The sequence below is a fragment of the Lucilia sericata genome, unplaced genomic scaffold (assembly GCF_015586225.1).
Source record: "Lucilia sericata isolate MDLA Ls3-8-SP2 unplaced genomic scaffold, ASM1558622v1 Contig000242F_arrow, whole genome shotgun sequence".
In the NCBI taxonomy this organism is placed as follows: Eukaryota; Metazoa; Arthropoda; class Insecta; order Diptera; family Calliphoridae; genus Lucilia; species Lucilia sericata.
This window is the reverse complement of record NW_023994269.1, coordinates 63,555-82,379: the sequence shown is the minus strand read 5'-3', so window position 1 is coordinate 82,379 and position 18,825 is coordinate 63,555. Positions and strand designations below refer to the sequence as shown.

The following is an 18,825-nucleotide window of genomic DNA, read 5'->3' as shown; positions in this document are numbered from 1 at the left end:
AGATATAATGTCAGACCCATTCGTAAAAACGAAAAATTCGTTAAACCGAATAACAACTTTTCTATGATTTAATGATAAAAATACGGTAATGGAAGGTAGGAAGTCTATTATTTAAATCTTTTTGAATGCACCCATAAAGTTTTTGACAATTTCAATGCATTTTTATGCAGTGTGCAAAAGATAGAAATTAGTTTTTTTGTTAAATTTGCAATCAAACCAAAATTAAAGCTTTTATGAAAAATTTTATTACAATTAGGAAAAAAACAATATTTTTTGTTTAATGATGTTAAAGTTGTTTCATTTCGAAAATGAATTAATTCTTCTCTTATAAAAGAATAGGGATTTGATGCCCATTTTAATCGATGTGAAATTCTAAGTATTTTATGGTAATTTTCATTACAAACAATTCCATTTCTCACTTTATTAGTAAAATAATCATAATATTCCCTTAAATAAAGAATTTTATATTAAAATGTATTTAATAAATTTAATTTATATTTCCGAAAATATTTTTTAAATGTTATTTTCATTCCTATTCCCGGATTTTTGTATTTGTAGATTTTGTACCCATTGAATTGGGCATTGAACTTACATAAAATCTTAATATGTTATTGCTTTTGGTTTATAAAGAAGTTTAGTTATCATTCCGTATTATTTTCACCTCTTTTTATAGAAATTTTTTTAGAAATTCGTTATATCGAGTACTAAATTTACTCATTCGTTCGTAATATAAGGTACTCAATGGAAACAATTTGCCCGTTCGTTAAATCGCGAATTAGCTAAACTGAGTATTCGTTAAACCGGGAAACCAGTGTATCTACTTTTGTTGTTTTTGTAGAATTGACTTCACCTTATAAGTCCACCTTGATTCTGTCCAAAGTAAATTTATAAAGTAGACTCAATTGAACAGCTGACTATTTTTTTAAACTTGCTATTTGTGGACTTACTTGTCAAAAATGTTTATATTGCCATATTTGTTTTCATTTTAACGCTTGCTTTTGTACAAATTTCTGAGTAATTTGTTGTATTTAATGTGAAAAAGTGTATTTTAAGTGTATAATATTTTTAAAAATGTTCTAATTTTTAAAAAATAAAGAAAACTCTGTAACTTTTAATATAAATAACAACATATTTTTGGAAAGTACAACAATAATGCCATATTTTCCATTAATTATTGGTTAATTTTTGTAAACAAATTTTGACAAATGAGTATTTCGAACAAAAACAAATTGCCTGTGGTTTTTGTAGACGTTTGTTGTACAACAACTCGTGTCGCTACTTTATTAATTTACTTTGATTCTGTCTTTAGATTTTTGCACACAACAAATTTGGCGCGAAAAAATTTTAGCAGCAGAATTTCTTTTCGCAGTCGGCAGATAGGACGTCAACACGGAAATAGTGTTGACGTCCTATCTGCCGACTGCGAAATTTCATTTTGCGGCGAATTCATGAAATTTTTTATATATGTAGTTTGACAGCGTCGGGTTTGAGAGAGAATTTTTTTTATATGGAGTTTGACAGCTTCGGGCTAAATTTCCATGTACAAAAAAACAATCAGCTGTTGAAATGACTTCACCTTAGTAGTTTCGCCATGCTATTTCCCATTTAAATACACATATTTGATGACCTGGTCTCTTACGGTTTGTCAAGCGATCAATGTATTTTGGTGCCGGATGGTTGACGCTGCCGAAGCTTCAAACAAAGCTTCTTTGACGTTAGCAGCCCACGGCTGGGAGGCGCGTAAGTTCGATATTTAATGAGCGGCTTATTATTATAAATTTTATATTGTAAAATTTCGTAAAATTAGCGAAAATATTCTGTAAAAATACGGCTTTGACATTTTGTTCGACGGCTAGGCTTATTCGGCGCCGAACAGGCGCAGGTCTCTGTTGATAACACACAAAAATTAAAATTAAAACATAAACAATAATTGAACAGGGTGCTTCGTAAAATTCAGTAAACCAGTAAATTATCGCAGCTGCTGTTAAAAAGGCGAATTTGGCCCGTGCTGTCAATGTTTGTTATTGATTAAATTAAAAACTTAAAAATAACAGTTTGAAATAAACATTTTTATTTTATTTAAATTTCAGTCTATGTTCATTGACAAATATTAAATTTGTATGCTTATTTTTCACAAAATTCGCCTTTTCAATTGTTTTTTACATTCAGGGTATCAAATGCAACAACAAAATACATGATAATTTTGTTGTTGCAGAATTGCTACCACCTCGAAATCTATATCGAACGTGTAAATACATATGTATGTACAGTGTCGGTCAAAACATATTGGTCACAAGTAGCATGTTTCATGTTTATAGTATAAAATAAAGAAAAAAATGCATTCCTACAGCTATGTCGATCTGTCTGTCCATATGTATGATGAAATCAAATTTCTGAAGGCCAATCAATTTTCGAATAAACATGCTTTCGAGAAAATTCCTATTTAAAATCAGCATCAGGCTAATTAGCAATAGTAATTCACAGCGCGAAATATAAATTCAGAATTTCCATTAGAACATCACATTACATATGTACATACAAACGACGGCATCCCATTACAAAACATCTTTTATTTATATGACTCAGACTTTCCATCGCCAAATTTTAACGGTCGTTTTTTAATTTTATAAATTTTTCTTTCTCATTATAAATTTTATTTACTTTAAGACTGACATAACGCAAAAATATAGTTTCGAGAATAATGGCTTTAGCCGAAAACAATAAACATTATTGAAAATAGAATTATATTACTTCGTAAGCAAATTTTAAAGAAATGAAGGGATTTGAAAAACTAAACCAGATTCAGATAGTAGAGGATAAATAATATGTTTATCATCTAAATTGAAATTTTATTATTATTATTATTATTATTATTATTATTATTTTCTTGCTTTCACGAATATTAGATATATTTGAAATTTGATAAATCTATTTGAAAGACTTTAGTATGACGCATGTTAAAAAAAGAATCTTGGCTTATGCCAGTCTTGTAGTAAATGAGCGATTTGTGCTAATATGTGTACATATATATACATACATATGTATGTATGTACAATATGGTTGAGCGTATTTTTTGTCTTTTTTAAACCACAAAACAACATACTCAGTCAAGTAAAACGATTATAAGACACTTTTCTACGTACTTTTTGAAAACTTGAATTACCAATACGGGAAAAAAAAACACTAACATAACTATGCCGAATCTAATGCACCCTTTACCATAGAACATTCAAATATTTCGAAAAATGGAAACAAAGTTTATTCGTTTAATACTAAATTTTTACATTCTACAATTTCGAAGTTAAAACTTTTAATAATAATTTCAAAATGTTTGCTATAAATATATTTTTTAAATAAACTTTTTATTTAATTTATAATAATACATGTGTTTAATACATAATTGTATTAGAATCATTTGGAAAATTTTGGTTATTAAAGGATCCATTCTTATTAAGAGCCGTACAATCTCACCAGTACAATAAATTCAATATACCAACTTCGTCTTATACATAAAGCTTACTCTAAACCTTACCAAAGAGACAGAGCAAAGAAAATTAAATAAAAACGAAAAATCTTAATGACTTTTTGTCGGTCTGTCTCAACCTGACGACTTTAGTTACATACTCTCTTTATATCTACCATTCGCTAGTTATCGGTTAAGTGAGTAAGTAAACTTGGTTTTTTTACTTAAAGACCCGATTGTCTTGCAAATGCTACTACATAGGTACTTCAAAGACTTAATAAGAACAACATGAAAAAAATTGTGGCTTATTGAATGAATATGATGAGTGTGTTTGTTTGTTGGCTGACTTACTGGCCAGCAGCAAGTATTAGAGCGAGCCAACCAACAGTGGCTGGCTGAAATACACAAAACTTCAGTTTGTGGTTAAAGAGCAACGGTGACACTTGGTTAAAAACGTCGTAACGCAAAAACAAGCAGATTTTTTATAGAAATTTAATGATATCTTCTAAGAAAAATAAAAATAGTTTATTAAAAAAAACTTGATTTTTAATTTGGAAACTATTAAATAAAACTACCTCAAAAGTAAGTTTTTGGAAAAAAAAAAAATAAATAAATAGTAAAGAGCGCATGAGTACCTTATATATTTTATGCGTTCATTCAACAGACATCATTTTTTAAAGTATTTCCTCCTTTTCGACATAAAGTGTTGTATGTGGATCAGTTTCTAGTAAATAGATATGAATGTATGTATGTGTGTATGTAGTTGTTTGTGCGATCATTCAAAATCCATAGTGAAACGGAAAGTTTTAATATTTATACGAAGAAAAAAACATTAACGAAAAGCCAAAGATGTGTATTTTTTCGTTCCAACATGGTTGGTACTCAAACAGTCGTTCCATTAATTAAAAAAATAAAAGTAAAATGAAAAAAAAAAAAAAAATGAAATAATGTTTATGAGTTGAATTGAGTTTATTCCGGTTTTGAACACGATCATTTTGTGTGAATACTCTAAACAGTGTAGTCAGACTGCAAATTTCAAATTGTGGTCTCAACTTGTTTTTGTTTCTGTTTTTAAAAAAATATATTATTTGAAATACATCTGTGCAATTTTCTATTGCAATCATTATATTTACATATACAAAATATTGTGAAAAATCTTAAAAATCTATTGCAATATTTAAAATATTTATTTCATGCCGTAAAATAAAAAGTGTTAATATTTACAACAAACAAATAATATTGTTAAAATTAATATTGTTAAAATTTTTCTTTTATTTATTTTTTAATTGTATATTTTTATTTTTAGTACTTTTAAATTTTACTATAATTTCGAGGCGTGGCTAAAAGACCAGTTTTTTAAATTTTAAATCGTATGCATTTCAATTAATCTGTTTGCAGTTACTAGTACAAACGGCAAAAAGCACATCAAAACTTTAAAGTTCGTTTTTGTTTAACTGCGGTTTCTGTGCTTGGAATATTAATTAAAGTTGAATGTGAAGTTTAGAAAAGGTAAAAAATAAAAAAAAAACAAATAATTAGTACAAATTTCCAAAAATATTTATAAAGAATATAAATATTTTGACTGAAACTACAATATCAGGTCTGTCACACATTCCGATTAGAATGTTTCAATCCATAGTTATTATTCTGATCGTTAATGTTTTACTTTAGATTCCAATTAATGTATATAGTTAATTCACAATATAATATTTTTTATTTAATTTTAAATTTAAATCTAAAAAATTAAATAATTAAAAAATTTAATAAAAATAAATTTCAATTCCACTTTAAAAGTTAAAAATGGCTTCATTTCGAAAAAAAGCGGTCGTTTTACTTTTTCTGGGGAAGCAAAATAAGGAAATAATTCCATTTTGGATCGGAATAGAATTCTGTGACAGGCCTGTATGTCATTTGTTTAAATGTTGCCTTAGCTGGAGCATTTCTGCAGGGGCTCTAGGAAAAAAATATTTCGAATATTATTATTATTATCTCAAAACTGTCCCTATTTTTTAATTGTAGTAACAATGCAATGATAAAAATTATTTAAATTTAACATGCTCAACTAGAATTTATTGTACATACATTGTATTTATGTACATACATATGTACATATTCCTATTTTGTTGTTTATTCGTTGCAAATTCATTAGCCCCAGTTAATAATCTATTGTTTACTTGTGTTTAATTGTTATCGACGAGTTTTCATTATAAGAAGAATTTGCATTACTGTTAATTTAAAATCTTAAAGTTTTAATAACAGCCCCCAATAAAAACTTAATTCTTGTTTCAATAAGCTATGTATACAGAAACAATTTAATCTCTGCAGCTATAAACTGTGTGTATTTATTTAATCAAATTTGAAACATTTTTGTAAAATCACAAAATCTCGCAAACAATTACATACATATTTATTCATCAATGTAGGTACTACTTGCATTAATTTCTTTTAAAATATTTCATTTATATTATATTGTGGTTCATTTAAATATTGATTACTGTAAGTGTTATTTTTGCGTTTTATATTTCCAGATGACCTGGCACCACATTTGCACAGGAAACAGGTTGTTTATCATATTTTTAGTGGTTTCCTCAGTTTGTATAATGAATACCAAAGCAAAAACCGGTAAATGATACTTACTGTTAATGTATTACATATTATAACCAAAAAAAAAAAAAAATAAAACCTAAGGGTGTTAAAATATGATACAATACATATCCAGGCTCTAAGTTTATCCTTTGTTTCTTTATTCTATAGGGCCCATGCATGGAAAAAATGTAGTTTGTTACATTTCAACGTGGGCCGTTTATCGTCCTGGTCAAGGTGCTTATTCTATAGATAATTTCGATCCCAGTCTTTGTACCCATGTTGTGTATGCCTTTGCTGGTCTCGATCCCCAACAAGCGGCCATTAAGTCTTTGGGTAAGTGAAACTATTTACTTTAATAAAATTTAATTTTTATTAATGTAATATCCTTACAGATCCTTGGCAAGATTTAAAAGAAGAATATGGCAAAGGCGGCTATGAACGTTTAACGGGTCTCAAGCGCACTCATCCCCATCTAAAAGTTAGTTTAGCCATTGGTGGCTGGAATGAAGGCTCCAAAAACTATTCAAACATGGTAGCCGATCCCATTTCAAGAGGGAAATTCGTAAAACAAGTCACCTCTTTTATACGAAAATACAATTTTGATGGCCTCGATTTAGATTGGGAATATCCCACACAACGTGGTGGTGCACCTCATGATCGTGAGAATTTTGTTTTACTTTGCAAGGAATTGCGGGAACAATTTAATCCCCATGGTCTATTGCTCACTTCTGCCATTGGAGCTTCGAAAAAAGTCATAGATGAGGCGTATAATGTGCGACAGATTTCTCTTTATTTGGATTTCTTGCACATTATGTGTTATGATTATCATGGCAGTTGGGATCGAAAAATAGGTTATAATGCTCCTCTAACAGCACCAAATGGTGATGTACTGAGTGTGGTAAGTGAACTGGGATAAAAATCAGTGTTTTTATTTATTTTGTCTTTCAATATCTTAACCCAGATATACATACATAAATGAAATATGCTGATTCGTCTTGCTATTATTACAAAATGTTTAATGCTTTCGATTTCCAATGTAATCATAAATTTAGGCTTAATTTATTTAATTTATAAACATACATATGTGCATATATTTTTTATTTTAGCAATACACAATTGATTACTTGTTGAAATTGGGAGCTCCTGCTGAGAAAATTGTTATGGGTGTTCCCTTCTATGGTCGTACATTTAGAACTCCTTTAGATGGAAATCTCGACGACGACACTGATGGTACTGCTTTCCAAGGACCCTTTACGCGAGAAGACGGCTTCTTGGGCTACAATGAAATTTGCAGAATTTTAAGTAATAAAACCTCAGGTTGGACTACGATGTGGGATCCCGAAACATCACAAGCTTTAGCACGTTCCGAAAAAGATGTTTTTACTGGTCTTATAGAAGTTGTTACTTTCGATAACTCTCGCTCCATAGCAAACAAAGTCAAATTTGCAATTGAAAGAAAACTAGGCGGTATTATGGTGTGGTCTATTGATACCGACGACTTTTTGGGAGAGTGCGAAACTGAAACCGACATATATGAAGACTTCAGACACTTTAAACATTTAGATCTGGCCATGCCTCATCGTCTAAGTAATAATTATCCTCTATTAAGAACAATTAATGAAGCAGTGCCTTTAGCTATAGAAGAAACTAAGCATAAACATGATCATCCTCTTCATCCTGACCGTGACGAGGATCAAGAACCAAATATAGAAGATAATGAAATACCACATGGCTCGGTTGAGGATCATAAGGGAGATAGTAATGGAGCTTGTAGTAATAACTTATTATATCCATTTTATATTACCGTTGTATTTGGACTTCTGTCATTAGTTTTATGAAAAAAATGCAACTATAAAAAATTTGCTCAACTATTATAATTAATTAGAAATCGTAAGAATAAAACTTTCTGTTTAGTTTGTTTTCAAAATTTTATAAAAATATGTATAAAATAAGAATTAAAAATTGTATTAAATAAAATATAGAAACACACCAAAATTCTAACCATATTTTGTCCTTTTACAGGTACCTGAATTTTTCACATTTTAACTTTTAGTCTTCGATAAATTTTACAGAAGTTCTGAATATTGACCGTCTCCTCCTCTACACTCATACTTTTTGTTACATAAAAATGTATTCATTTTACAAATTTAGGACTACGACTAAATGAACCCTTTTGGATTTTAGCAGCAAATCTAACTATCTATCCAATAAGATATAAAACACAGAAATCGGTTAAAAATTCTAAAAGTTATTAAAAATTCGTCAGAGTATTAAGTGTCACAAAACACTTAAATTCATAGCTTCCCTTATCGTATATTGGACATCAGTCTAATATACATACATTTGTGTATATATAACTGCAATAGAAGCCCCCTTTTATAGATTTACATACTTGTTTCAAGGTTTAGTATTGAAAATCATTGAAAGTTCCCTTTCATAGATTTTCATTCAATAAAGACCCTATAAGATTGATTTTATGATTCTAGTCTCAATATTACAGGAAATTGAAAAAATATCAGTTGAAAAACAAAAAAGTACCAGAAAGTACCTATTTATAGATTTTCATTACATCAGGATGATCCATGTTAATTTTTCAACCAGAAATCCCTCTCATACAGACTTTTATACTATCAGGAAGCTGTGTGTCCAATTTTATGTTTTTAGGTTCATGTTTCAAGGTTCAATATTTTAAAAAACTCAAAAAGTCAGGTGAAGACCTTCTATATTTTTTTTTTATCTGAACAATGGTGCCTTTGTTTCAGATTTTAGTCATTTATTCCTAAATATAATTGCTGAAATTTATAACAAGTAAATCGTAACTGGAAATTCAGATTTTTTCACTTCTCGAAACTTTAAAAATAAAACATACTAGAGATGGTTATTAAATATTTTTATATTTTCATTTGGAAGAATATTAAACAATTGTTACTAATTATATTTATAATCTTCATAAACATTTATAAACGTATGCACATATTAAAGCCAACATGTATTTTTATCATTCTCTATATAATTTAGAATGTCCTTATTACACATAGTACCTCCCGCTTAGTGCAAAAATCTAACATCTCGAGAAATATATATGTATATGTAGATTCGATTAAAATTACTTTATTTGTAATATCATTACCGCGTTTTATCTAAGGAAATTTAGTTTAAGAATTGTTTTTAACAGCCACTTTAAAAGTGTTAAATTTGAGTTTCAGCGATCTTGCACTAAATGAGCGATATGTGTGTTATATTTACTATTTATTTTACAATACATTAATAATACTCTATTGTTATTATTTCTGTGGTCACAAGCAATAACAACCAAAGTCGTAAATTGTAGATTGGCATATAACATATGCAGAATTCATTATGTTTTCATTGAATTATTTGAGAAAACTTTTTTAGAAAATAATGGGACTTTTTAGAATAAATAAGTATGATGGCAAACTAAATTCGTTTTCAAGTCAACTTAGCGGTTATCGATTATGATCACAGATTTATTGTACGGATATAGATTGTTTAACTACATTACAGTTAAATACATAAATACTATACATTATTGAATATAATAAGTAAATTTTTAAATATACATGTATATGTATGTATGTAGATGTATATGTATGTATGTAGATGTAACATTTATGTAACTAAATGAATAAATGGAAAATATATGTATGTAAATATATAAATGTATGAATACGAATATATGTATATAGATTAAAAACTATATAAATCGGATAAGTGTGCATTTAAGACAATTTTTAATTTTTTTTAAGACAATTTAATCCTATTAAATACAAATATTTGAAAGTTCTGAGTTCATAAAATAAACGCTGATTTTTTAGAATACTTTAATAATACATAATTAAATATTAAATGTAAAAATGATTTCGAATGGCAGTAAAGTTGAAGTGAACTTTTTATTTCGTAATGCGAGTAAAGTTAGCTACGCTAGATAACAACAATTCAAAGTAAATTATAACGTAATAAGTAAGTGCTGTACTAAACAACGTAAAATATCGTAATTAATTATAAAATTTTTAACAAAAAATTTACATTTGACCTAAACAAAAACATTTTTTTTTTTCTTTAATTCAACTAAAATGACAGGTAAGCAAAACAAATTCTCCAAGTTTACCACAAATACGTTATCTAACGTTTACCAGTGATACGTTATCTAACGTAGCTCCATTTAATTTTTATTTGAGTGATTTTTGTAGATTTTAATTTTAAACGAAAACCTCATTTCATAATTTATGGCGTTCTCCGTTGCTATTATCTGATGACCAATCCCTATCGCTGTTGTCTTTGCGTTCTCTAGCCGAGTGCTTAATGTGGGTCTTGGGTTTGTTGGTTGTACGACCAATATTACGGCTAACTTGATGACCAGTTTGTTGGTCATCTATCACCTCATAGTGAGCTTCTGTTAGATTTTTGGTTGAGCGGCGGTGGGCTTCTAAACTTTGCGATTCTGATGAAAATGGATACGAGGCTACAAAATTCGTTGGAGTAGTGGCACCCTGAGAGCTGGCTTCAACAAAATCTTGTAGTTGATTGATCTTATTGCTGCATGGCGTTAACGGTGAGAGATCAGTAAATTCAGTCTTGGCCTCTGAATCCACAGAACACATACTTTGTCGCGATGTATCCTTGGGAATTTGAGCATGATTCAGTTGCTGATTATCCTTATTAGCAGTGGTTGTTAACATTTTGAGATTTTCAACAAAACCGTCATTAACGGCATGGGGATTTTGTGGGAATGGAAGACGACTACGTATAGAATTTTCACGCTGACCAAAGCGTTGAGCCAAATAGTCTTCATTATTGCTGCTGCTACAGTTGTTGAGCTGATGTTGAGCATTGACAGCGTGTGTATGATGATGATGGTTGTGTGAGTGTCCGTGAACATGATGTTGTTGATTTGGTGGTATCAAAGTTCTTTGTGAAGCTCTGGTATCTTCATAGTAATGATCATTTTTCACCGACATGTTGCAGCAACTGCTTACATCCGCAAAATAAACTTCAGATTCGGCGGGATCACTGGAAGACTGTATTTGTTGATCTGCATTCTGCGCCGTATTCGTTGATTCGCAACTATTTTGGAAGCCATTATTCTCAACTCCACACTTATTACGTTGAACAGATGTTAGAGAGTCTTCTCCTAAACTTTGTGGTTCATGATATTCTTGTTCGTCTTCCCCCTGACCAACATTTGCAAAAACTTGTTGAACATTAATACGCTGAGAACTCTGCGAATTGGGTCCAATACTTTTGTTTCCAGGATCTAAACGTTTCTTTATTTTGCGTGTGGGCAGAGTATTTGAAAATCGATCCCTCTCTCTTACATTTGCACCACAATCGCTGTCAGAAGGAGTATTTTCATATTCTCCTTTAGACTTAAAATTACCTACACTACCCATCACAGAATTAGTAGATCGCGGTATTGATGATTGTTGGCAACAGTTTGATGCTGCTGGTTGTTCCATGAACTGACCATGAGCTGGCTCATTGGTATTTGAATTAATAATATTATTTACATTTGGTTGACCAGTGGCAGTGTTCAAATGATGTGGCGGTTGAATATATTGGTAGTAACCGCGTCTAGCTGGACTATTGGGATCACTGTAGGGTGGTGGAGGACCCCATACACCGTACGGCAAATTATTGGGAATAACATTAAATTGACCTGGATTTGCATTTGCCACCTCCTCTGTTATGTTATTTACTGGCATGTTGGTGCTATTAGAGAACCCATACTGTGAGTCGGGACTTGAGGGAGTCTGTCGAAAGCGTGAATTGGGATCTGGTGAGCTACGTTGCCACCAACGATTCCAGCTCCAACCAGTCCCTCTACTGCGAGAAGTGGAAAGTTCATGACTACGACATGTGGTTGCCATTCCTGTCAGATCGTCACCTCCCGGATTAGGAGAATAAAAGTTTCCCGGAGGTTGAGTAGACCAAAATCGTGGTTCTGTACTCTCATCCCAGGGATATGTGGATGCCTGCAGTGGAACCTGTCGGTGAGCGTGGCATTGTTCACAGCATCTACAACCATGAGGAGCTGCAACAGCAGCCATGTTCTGTGGAGGCATTTGTGGACGAGTATACAATGATCGACAACGCAGTTCCAACTGCTCCCAATACATTTTCTTGCGTTCATGGCTAAAAATCCGAACATATGTGAATTATAAAATTACTTTTAGCTAGGTAAAGCGACCTAAACTTACCTTAACAATTGATAGACCAACATACAACTGAAAACCGCCACTAATACACCCGCTACAGATAAACCAAATATTGCTCTAAGGCAAGAGTATAAAGAGCCATGTACCACACCACAATCCGATAAAGAGTCGAAAACCAAACGAACTCCTTCTGAAAAATATTTTAGAAGTGAGAGACGTTCCAAATAAATACAAAACTTAAGTTCTCACCTTTATCCACTCGATCCACTTGAGACTCTATTAAATCCGAGTAACATGTACACGTACGAGTCTTTTGAGCATATTCGCATTCTCGTAGAGCCTGTAAGCGGCTCATGTGTAATACTGTCGTTGTCACCGTCACCAAAGCACATGTTAAAGCCGAAATTAATCCACAAGCACCAGACAATTTTATCTAAATATAAAGATTAAATGAATTTTATTATATTCTGTCTATGTAACGTTATCGGTTTTTAATACTCACCAAATAACTATAACGATTACGCCTTCTTGCCAAACTCATGACGCATAGGCCAGTAAGAATAAGCTAAACACAATTTAAATGAATATTAATAAATCAATGAAGACTTTTAATGATATAAACTTACCAAGGTGGCGGGAACAAAAGTCGGAACGGTCTCAAAATTACCCACAGTAATGGTATAAGAATGCAATAGGAAATATACTCCTAAAAATAAAAGTCCCAAAATGCACGAAAATCCTCCACATACCAAGCACCATATTACATATTTTTTTATAACCATTCCAGGACGGGCTCGTGCTGTAAATAATATATAAGCAAGAAGATTAGATTAATTACAAAATGTTTCGAGTTAAACGGTTAAATATATATTGATGCTAACTCAGTGGATAGCCACCATGTCCCTCTCGTACTAGTCCCCTGTGAGGATTTTGTTGTGGCATCCAGTTGCAAGTTGATGGTGGCATACTGTATTGCATAAATTGCATTACAGGATAACCGTGCATTTTGAATTATACTTTTTTTATCAACTTCAATATGTTTATTTGGCACTTAGATTTTATTAAAATCCATTGATGTTTTCTATAAAATTTCTCTAAATTTTGTATATTCTAAGAATTGCAATTCCGTGTTTCTCTTCTAATTTTTCATCTTTATAATTCGCTATGGACTTTGTATCTATCCCCATACGCTTTTGTTTAAAAAATTCCTTTACAATTATTTGCAAATCTCTATCTCTTGACTTCAAAAGCTTTTTGATATCCTTATTCAACTACCCACATCTTTTGGAAAAGCTTTTTAAAAATTTATTTTGTGTACATAATACTTTATAAAGTTTGCCTTTATAGCTAATATTATGGCTAATTAAAAGCAGCTTTCGAAAGTACACATCTGTTTTCAATTCAAACGCTTATTGCGCATGTTTTGTGTTTTTCAAAACGGATTATCGGTATTCAAAGTAAATATTAATATTAGTTTTTTGAAAATCTTCATTAATTTATAGTTTTGAAAATATTCGCAAAGGTATCAAAACAGTATAATGAGTTATGCATAGCTTACCATTTGGAGAGCCCGCTACCGTTTTCGGTCTAGGTGGCGGTCTGGGTGGTAAAGGAGGTCTTAAATCCGAAGAACCTCCATTAGGTATTCCGTTTGTTTCTTTCAGACATGCCTCTGTTATGGCCTCTGCATCACCATCACTATAGATATCAATGTTATTGGCATTGTGATAGTTTAATTCATCAGTGTTGGAATTCTTTCCAGGAGATTTTCTACAGATAAAGCAAGGAGTAATTATCGAAACCTTTTAGCAAAACCCAATGTAAGACTTACACTTTATTATTTTGATTTCGTTCACAACGTTTTACCGTCGTACTATTGTTATCAGATTCACTAACTGTGATTTCATCTGCGGTCAACATGGCTTCCGACAAGACAAATTGTTGCTTATGAGACAGATGTGTACTGTGGTGGCGATGGTCTTTACGTTTATTACGTTTCTCTTCTGTTCCCTCCCCCACCTCATCGTCATCATCATCGTCGTTTTCAACACACGTACATTCTAAATCACAATCACAACTAGAGGTTCTTTTCAACTTTGTCTTACCGCCCGAAGCACAATCAAATATATTTTCCGTTAGGGATTCGGACATCTTTAAAGCCTGATAGGAATGATTTAGTAAAGAGGTTTCCGATTGTGATTTTTTTGGTAAATCTGGATTGTGAGTCAGGGCTTGTGAGGTGGTAGAGGAAGAATTGGTTTTGGTGTTCGTAGAGGTATTTTCGTTGCTACTACTGCTGTTGCTGCCACTAGCCTGTCGATGTACAATAACATTAACCATTTGTGAATCCACACTACTCTGATGAGAATGATGTGCTACATGATTTTTCTGTTGTTGTTGTTGCTGCTGTTGTTGCAGCTGTAATTGTTGGGCTTGATTACCACAGGAACAGCTGCATTGGCATGATGTTGTTGCGGACATAAGAGCGGCAGGAGGATTTGCATACTGATGTTGTTGTTGCAACTGAAATTGTTGCTGTTGTTGTGGAGGCAACTGTTGATAATATTGTATATAATGATACTGATGTGACGGCGGGTAAATAACATTGTCTATAGAACTGGTTAGGGAAGGATTCATTGAAGTTCTTTTTATAGAATTTGGCACATTAATGGGTTTTCTCTCCGCCACACTAACATTATCCAATTCCATCTTGTGTGAACTTTTATTTATTATTCGCCTGTTTTTTCCACTGGCTGCTCTCCGTACTCGATCTCATAAACAAGAAGTAGTTATTCCTGGTTCTTTGGATTGAGCAAAAAATTATAGTTCAACACGCACATTAACGCATAACAAATGCTCATACATAAATTAAATTTGTTGTATGTGTGTATGTGCATAAATATTCATTAATTCCATTTATTTTGTTAAATGATAAAACATTTCCTGGAGTTTAACATTAATATGCCTAGTTAGTTAATAAATTAATAAATATTAGATGAGTGAGTGTGTGAACTCTTTCTTTCCTTCTTTCAATCTTTCTTTGGTACATAAAGGGGCACTAAAATATCTATAGTATAAACCAATTTACACGAGTATCTCAACCTTAACAAGATGTGTGTATTTAAGTGAAGCAGTTATTGTTTGTAGTAGAGTAGATTGAGTTTGGAGTTACTCGTATTATTATTGGGTTTGGGTTCTTTTAAATTTTAAGTTTTTTTTTTTTTTTTCAATTTTATGTCCAAGAGGCTGTTAAACCGGTTTCTCCCTTTTTATACGACTTGTTGTTTATAAATCCATACATTTTTTGGTCGGTTGTTTTTTTCGTTGCTTCTTAAAAATACAAGTTTTTACTTTTTGTTTAAAAATTCTTTCAATAATTAAATTTTGTATATTTTTTATTTTCTATTACTTAAATTGTGTTTTGTTGCAATTTTTTATTTTTGAAGTAATTGTGCACTTTGTATCTTTATTTATGTACATTTTTATAATTTATTTTGGATCCATGAAATACTTGCACAATACCAATAACAACAATAATATTACACACATACAAAACAAAACCTTCAGCATAAAAATATATTTATTATTTAAATACATTTAAATTAGTTATACAAGTATTTCCGCTTATTCCGCAATGTCAACTTATGCACAACTATTAAACAACTAATTTCCACACGTACAGATACAAAGATCCCTCAAAACAATTCAGATATCCCGAGTTAAATTTCTTAAACTGAAAACTCTCTTCAGTATCTTTTAGATACAATTCTTTAAACGCTCATTCCTATTCACAATGTGTACATTCTTCAAACTCTCACAAAATCAAAAATCAGTGTCAATTTAGCGTTTTTATTAAGAAGTTGTTAAAAGTAAAATACTAAAAAATTTTCTGCTTTCTTCGATATTCAATCTAATAAAGGCAATTTTTTCAGAATATCTAAATGTCGCTGTTTTTAGACAGGTCATACTTTGTGCTTTAAAATAAAAACTCTTCTTAGGGCTATGTACCCAGCTAGCATTTTTTGAAATTTTTGATCACATTCGAGTCATTCATGACTCTTCTGCACGATTAAAATGATCATATATGCCCTCATTTTCTGATCATAAATGATGTCGTCGGGAGAAAATGGTACCCTACCCGCGGCTCTTCTAAACGAGTCTTTTATGAGCCCCACTTCTGATCAGTTCTGACTCATTTTTTAATCTTTTTTGAGTCATTAATGAGCCGACTTACTGGTCGTTTTAGAATTATTTTCGAATCATATTATAGTCATTTTTGAGTCTTTTCTGAGTAATTTTTATGTTTGTTACAGACAAATACAATACAACAGAAAACGCTTTTTGAACTTCCGACTGCACGAAATGTAACTACAAAATAAAATTATAAACAATCAAATTGCGAATACCTGGAAGACCTATTTGTGATTGCTGTACATTTTGTTATTATTTTTCAAATAAATCAGATTTTAAACATTAATTGGAGTTATTTAGACTTAGTTTACTGATTAGTCATCCAACTATCTTCCGTAGAAGATCATTAAACATATAAAATTATTATAATTAAAGCATAATATAATTTCAATTTCCTTGACAGAAAATCGACTTTAAAAATATCACTCAAATTGAAATACTTATACATTTATTATTGTTTGTCAAATAATCAGTTTTCAATCGTATATCGGGATAATTTTCGAATCATTTTTTAAGCGCTCGACTTATTAATCATGTCTTCCAAATGCTAGCTGGGTATGTACTTTTTCCTTAACCTTTATTATAGATTCTTAAATCCTTTTTTAAAAACTTTCAGTATTTTCAGCGTTTTTCTTAAACATCAGGTTGTCACCACCTAATTTTTCTTCTCTCTCTCTCTCTCTTTCTCGTTTTATAAATACATATGTATCTGAATAAACTCACCTTTATTTACCTCAGGTCGATCGGTTGACTCTTTTAGTTTTGTTTTCAGCAATAAAAATAATTTAATTTGTGTTTCGATTTTCTTTTATTTCAAACTCCAGTCTCATTCATAGTCATCAACATCAAACAGTTTACTCACAATGTTCCGGTCTTTTTCTGTGCATCTTTTGGATATCTTTGATACTACAATTAATTGTGTATGGTTTTAGTTATTTTGTTTTTAAGGGAAACCTTTTAAAATCCAATCTTTTGTTTTGATTTTACACGTAACTGCTCTTTAGTTTTAGTCCAGGTGCCAGGTACTAAATGTATTTAAGGAATTAAAGGTTGATCTCTCGGTTGTAAAACAACCTGTGTATTTTTCTGTATTTTTGTAAGATATACATATGTATGTATACAACTTAAGGCTCATACTCCTTCTTCTGATTCCACGAATATGAATGCATTAGGATTTTTGTTAACTTACCTGCACAAATTTTAAATTTTTACTTGTTACGTGTGACTTTAATTTTGTTCCAAAAATAATTTCAATACATTTGTATGTATGTAATATCCTACATACTTATGTAGTATATACATATGTATGTATATACAAATTTAAATAATTTAAAACGTTTAGTTAATTTTAAATAGGTTTCAGTTTTAATTTTAATGAATTTAACATGTTCACGTATGTAGGTATGTACATTAGGGTGACACCGGTAAGATAAAGCTTCTCAAAATGTTTGTTCTGGGGACAATATTTGGTGAGCTGGGTCAAAGGATAAAAAAGGTCCTTTTTTAAAGTTTTTACAATAATGTAAACAAAAACATTCAAAATATAATTTACAAAGAAGGCGCGACAGCAAATACAATATTTTTTATGTGAAATCGTGTAACTGTTTCCACAACTTCTATTTTGGGGCCACCCTAATATATACATAGGTATGTAGGTGGTATACATACATTAGTTTATTATTCTTATGAGTTCGTTTAGGACCTTTTTAGTATATCCATAATGTTTTGTACGGGTTTTAATTATAGTTTGGTATGGAATATTGATTAGTGCGTGCAAAGTTTAGTTTTAAGGTGTTAAATATATGTATTTAATACAACCAAATGTTGAGATTTGTTATCTTTATACAGATTATATAAATTTATAACTGGTTAGTTCCGACGAAAATTGTGAAAGTATTCGAGAAAAAAGTGGCAAAATTGAACGAACCCGTGGCCAAAATGTGGTTTCGAGTAAATGTTTAAAACTAAGATTATTATATTACAATTCCTAAAAATAAAACTCATTTTAAATTAATCAATCATAAAAATACATTATATTTATTATTTATTTAAACAACAAAATTCGTTATTCTTTTTCATTATTTTATTTAACTACATAATTTATGTTTTTTTAATAAAATTAAACGGCTACAATTCAAAATCAGCTAAAAGCTTTGTATTCTTTTTTTATTTCGCTGTTCATTTCGTATGAACAGCTGTTTTTGGAACATTAACGCGTTTTTTGGAACAGTAACGCGTTTTTTTAATTTAAATATTTTTTTTTGTTTTCAAATAAAAGGATAAAATTGAGTTGTTAATAAACTTTGAAATTCAAATTGATACATAAAATATTGTTATTGAGCTTTTTTGCTTTAAATTATAACTATAGCTCTAGTTTTAATAGATTTAATCTAATTATTTACGTGCTGT

General features: G+C 30.6%; 2 protein-coding genes across 7 annotated transcripts; one reads left to right on the top strand and one right to left on the bottom strand.

The window, feature by feature from the left end:
- The first annotated feature begins 3,800 nt into the window (after positions 1-3,800).
- On the top strand, positions 3,801-8,054 carry LOC119602574 (probable chitinase 2). Of its 3 annotated transcripts, XM_037954160.1 has the most exons (6): positions 4,468-4,675; positions 4,770-4,972; positions 5,992-6,085; positions 6,218-6,382; positions 6,442-6,947; positions 7,156-8,053. In XM_037954160.1, the coding sequence occupies exons 3-6, from the start codon at positions 5,992-5,994 to the stop codon at positions 7,885-7,887; spliced, it is 1,497 nt and encodes a 498-aa protein (XP_037810088.1). In that variant the 5' UTR covers positions 4,468-4,675; positions 4,770-4,972; the 3' UTR covers positions 7,888-8,053. The 3 variants fall into 3 exon arrangements, with proteins under 3 accessions (XP_037810085.1, XP_037810088.1, XP_037810087.1); XM_037954157.1 differs by lacking the exons at positions 4,468-4,675; positions 4,770-4,972 and adding an exon at positions 3,801-4,045 and having other exon boundaries at positions 7,156-8,054; XM_037954159.1 differs by lacking the exon at positions 4,468-4,675 and having other exon boundaries at positions 4,759-4,972; positions 7,156-8,054.
- Positions 8,055-9,907: 1,853 nt separating this feature from the next.
- Positions 9,908-15,869, bottom strand: LOC119602572. Of its 4 annotated transcripts, none has more exons than XM_037954153.1 (7): positions 14,057-15,869; positions 13,784-13,995; positions 12,852-13,024; positions 12,728-12,790; positions 12,475-12,658; positions 12,268-12,415; positions 9,908-12,202 (listed from the first exon to the last, which is right to left on the bottom strand). In XM_037954153.1, exons 1-7 carry the CDS (start codon positions 14,932-14,934, stop codon positions 10,288-10,290), a joined length of 3,573 nt encoding a protein of 1,190 aa, XP_037810081.1. In that variant the 5' UTR covers positions 14,935-15,869; the 3' UTR covers positions 9,908-10,287. The 4 variants fall into 4 exon arrangements, with proteins under 4 accessions (XP_037810081.1, XP_037810082.1, XP_037810083.1 ...); XM_037954154.1 differs by having other exon boundaries at positions 12,268-12,412; XM_037954155.1 differs by lacking the exons at positions 13,784-13,995; positions 14,057-15,869 and adding an exon at positions 13,107-13,439.
- Positions 15,870-18,825: the final 2,956 nt, after the last annotated feature.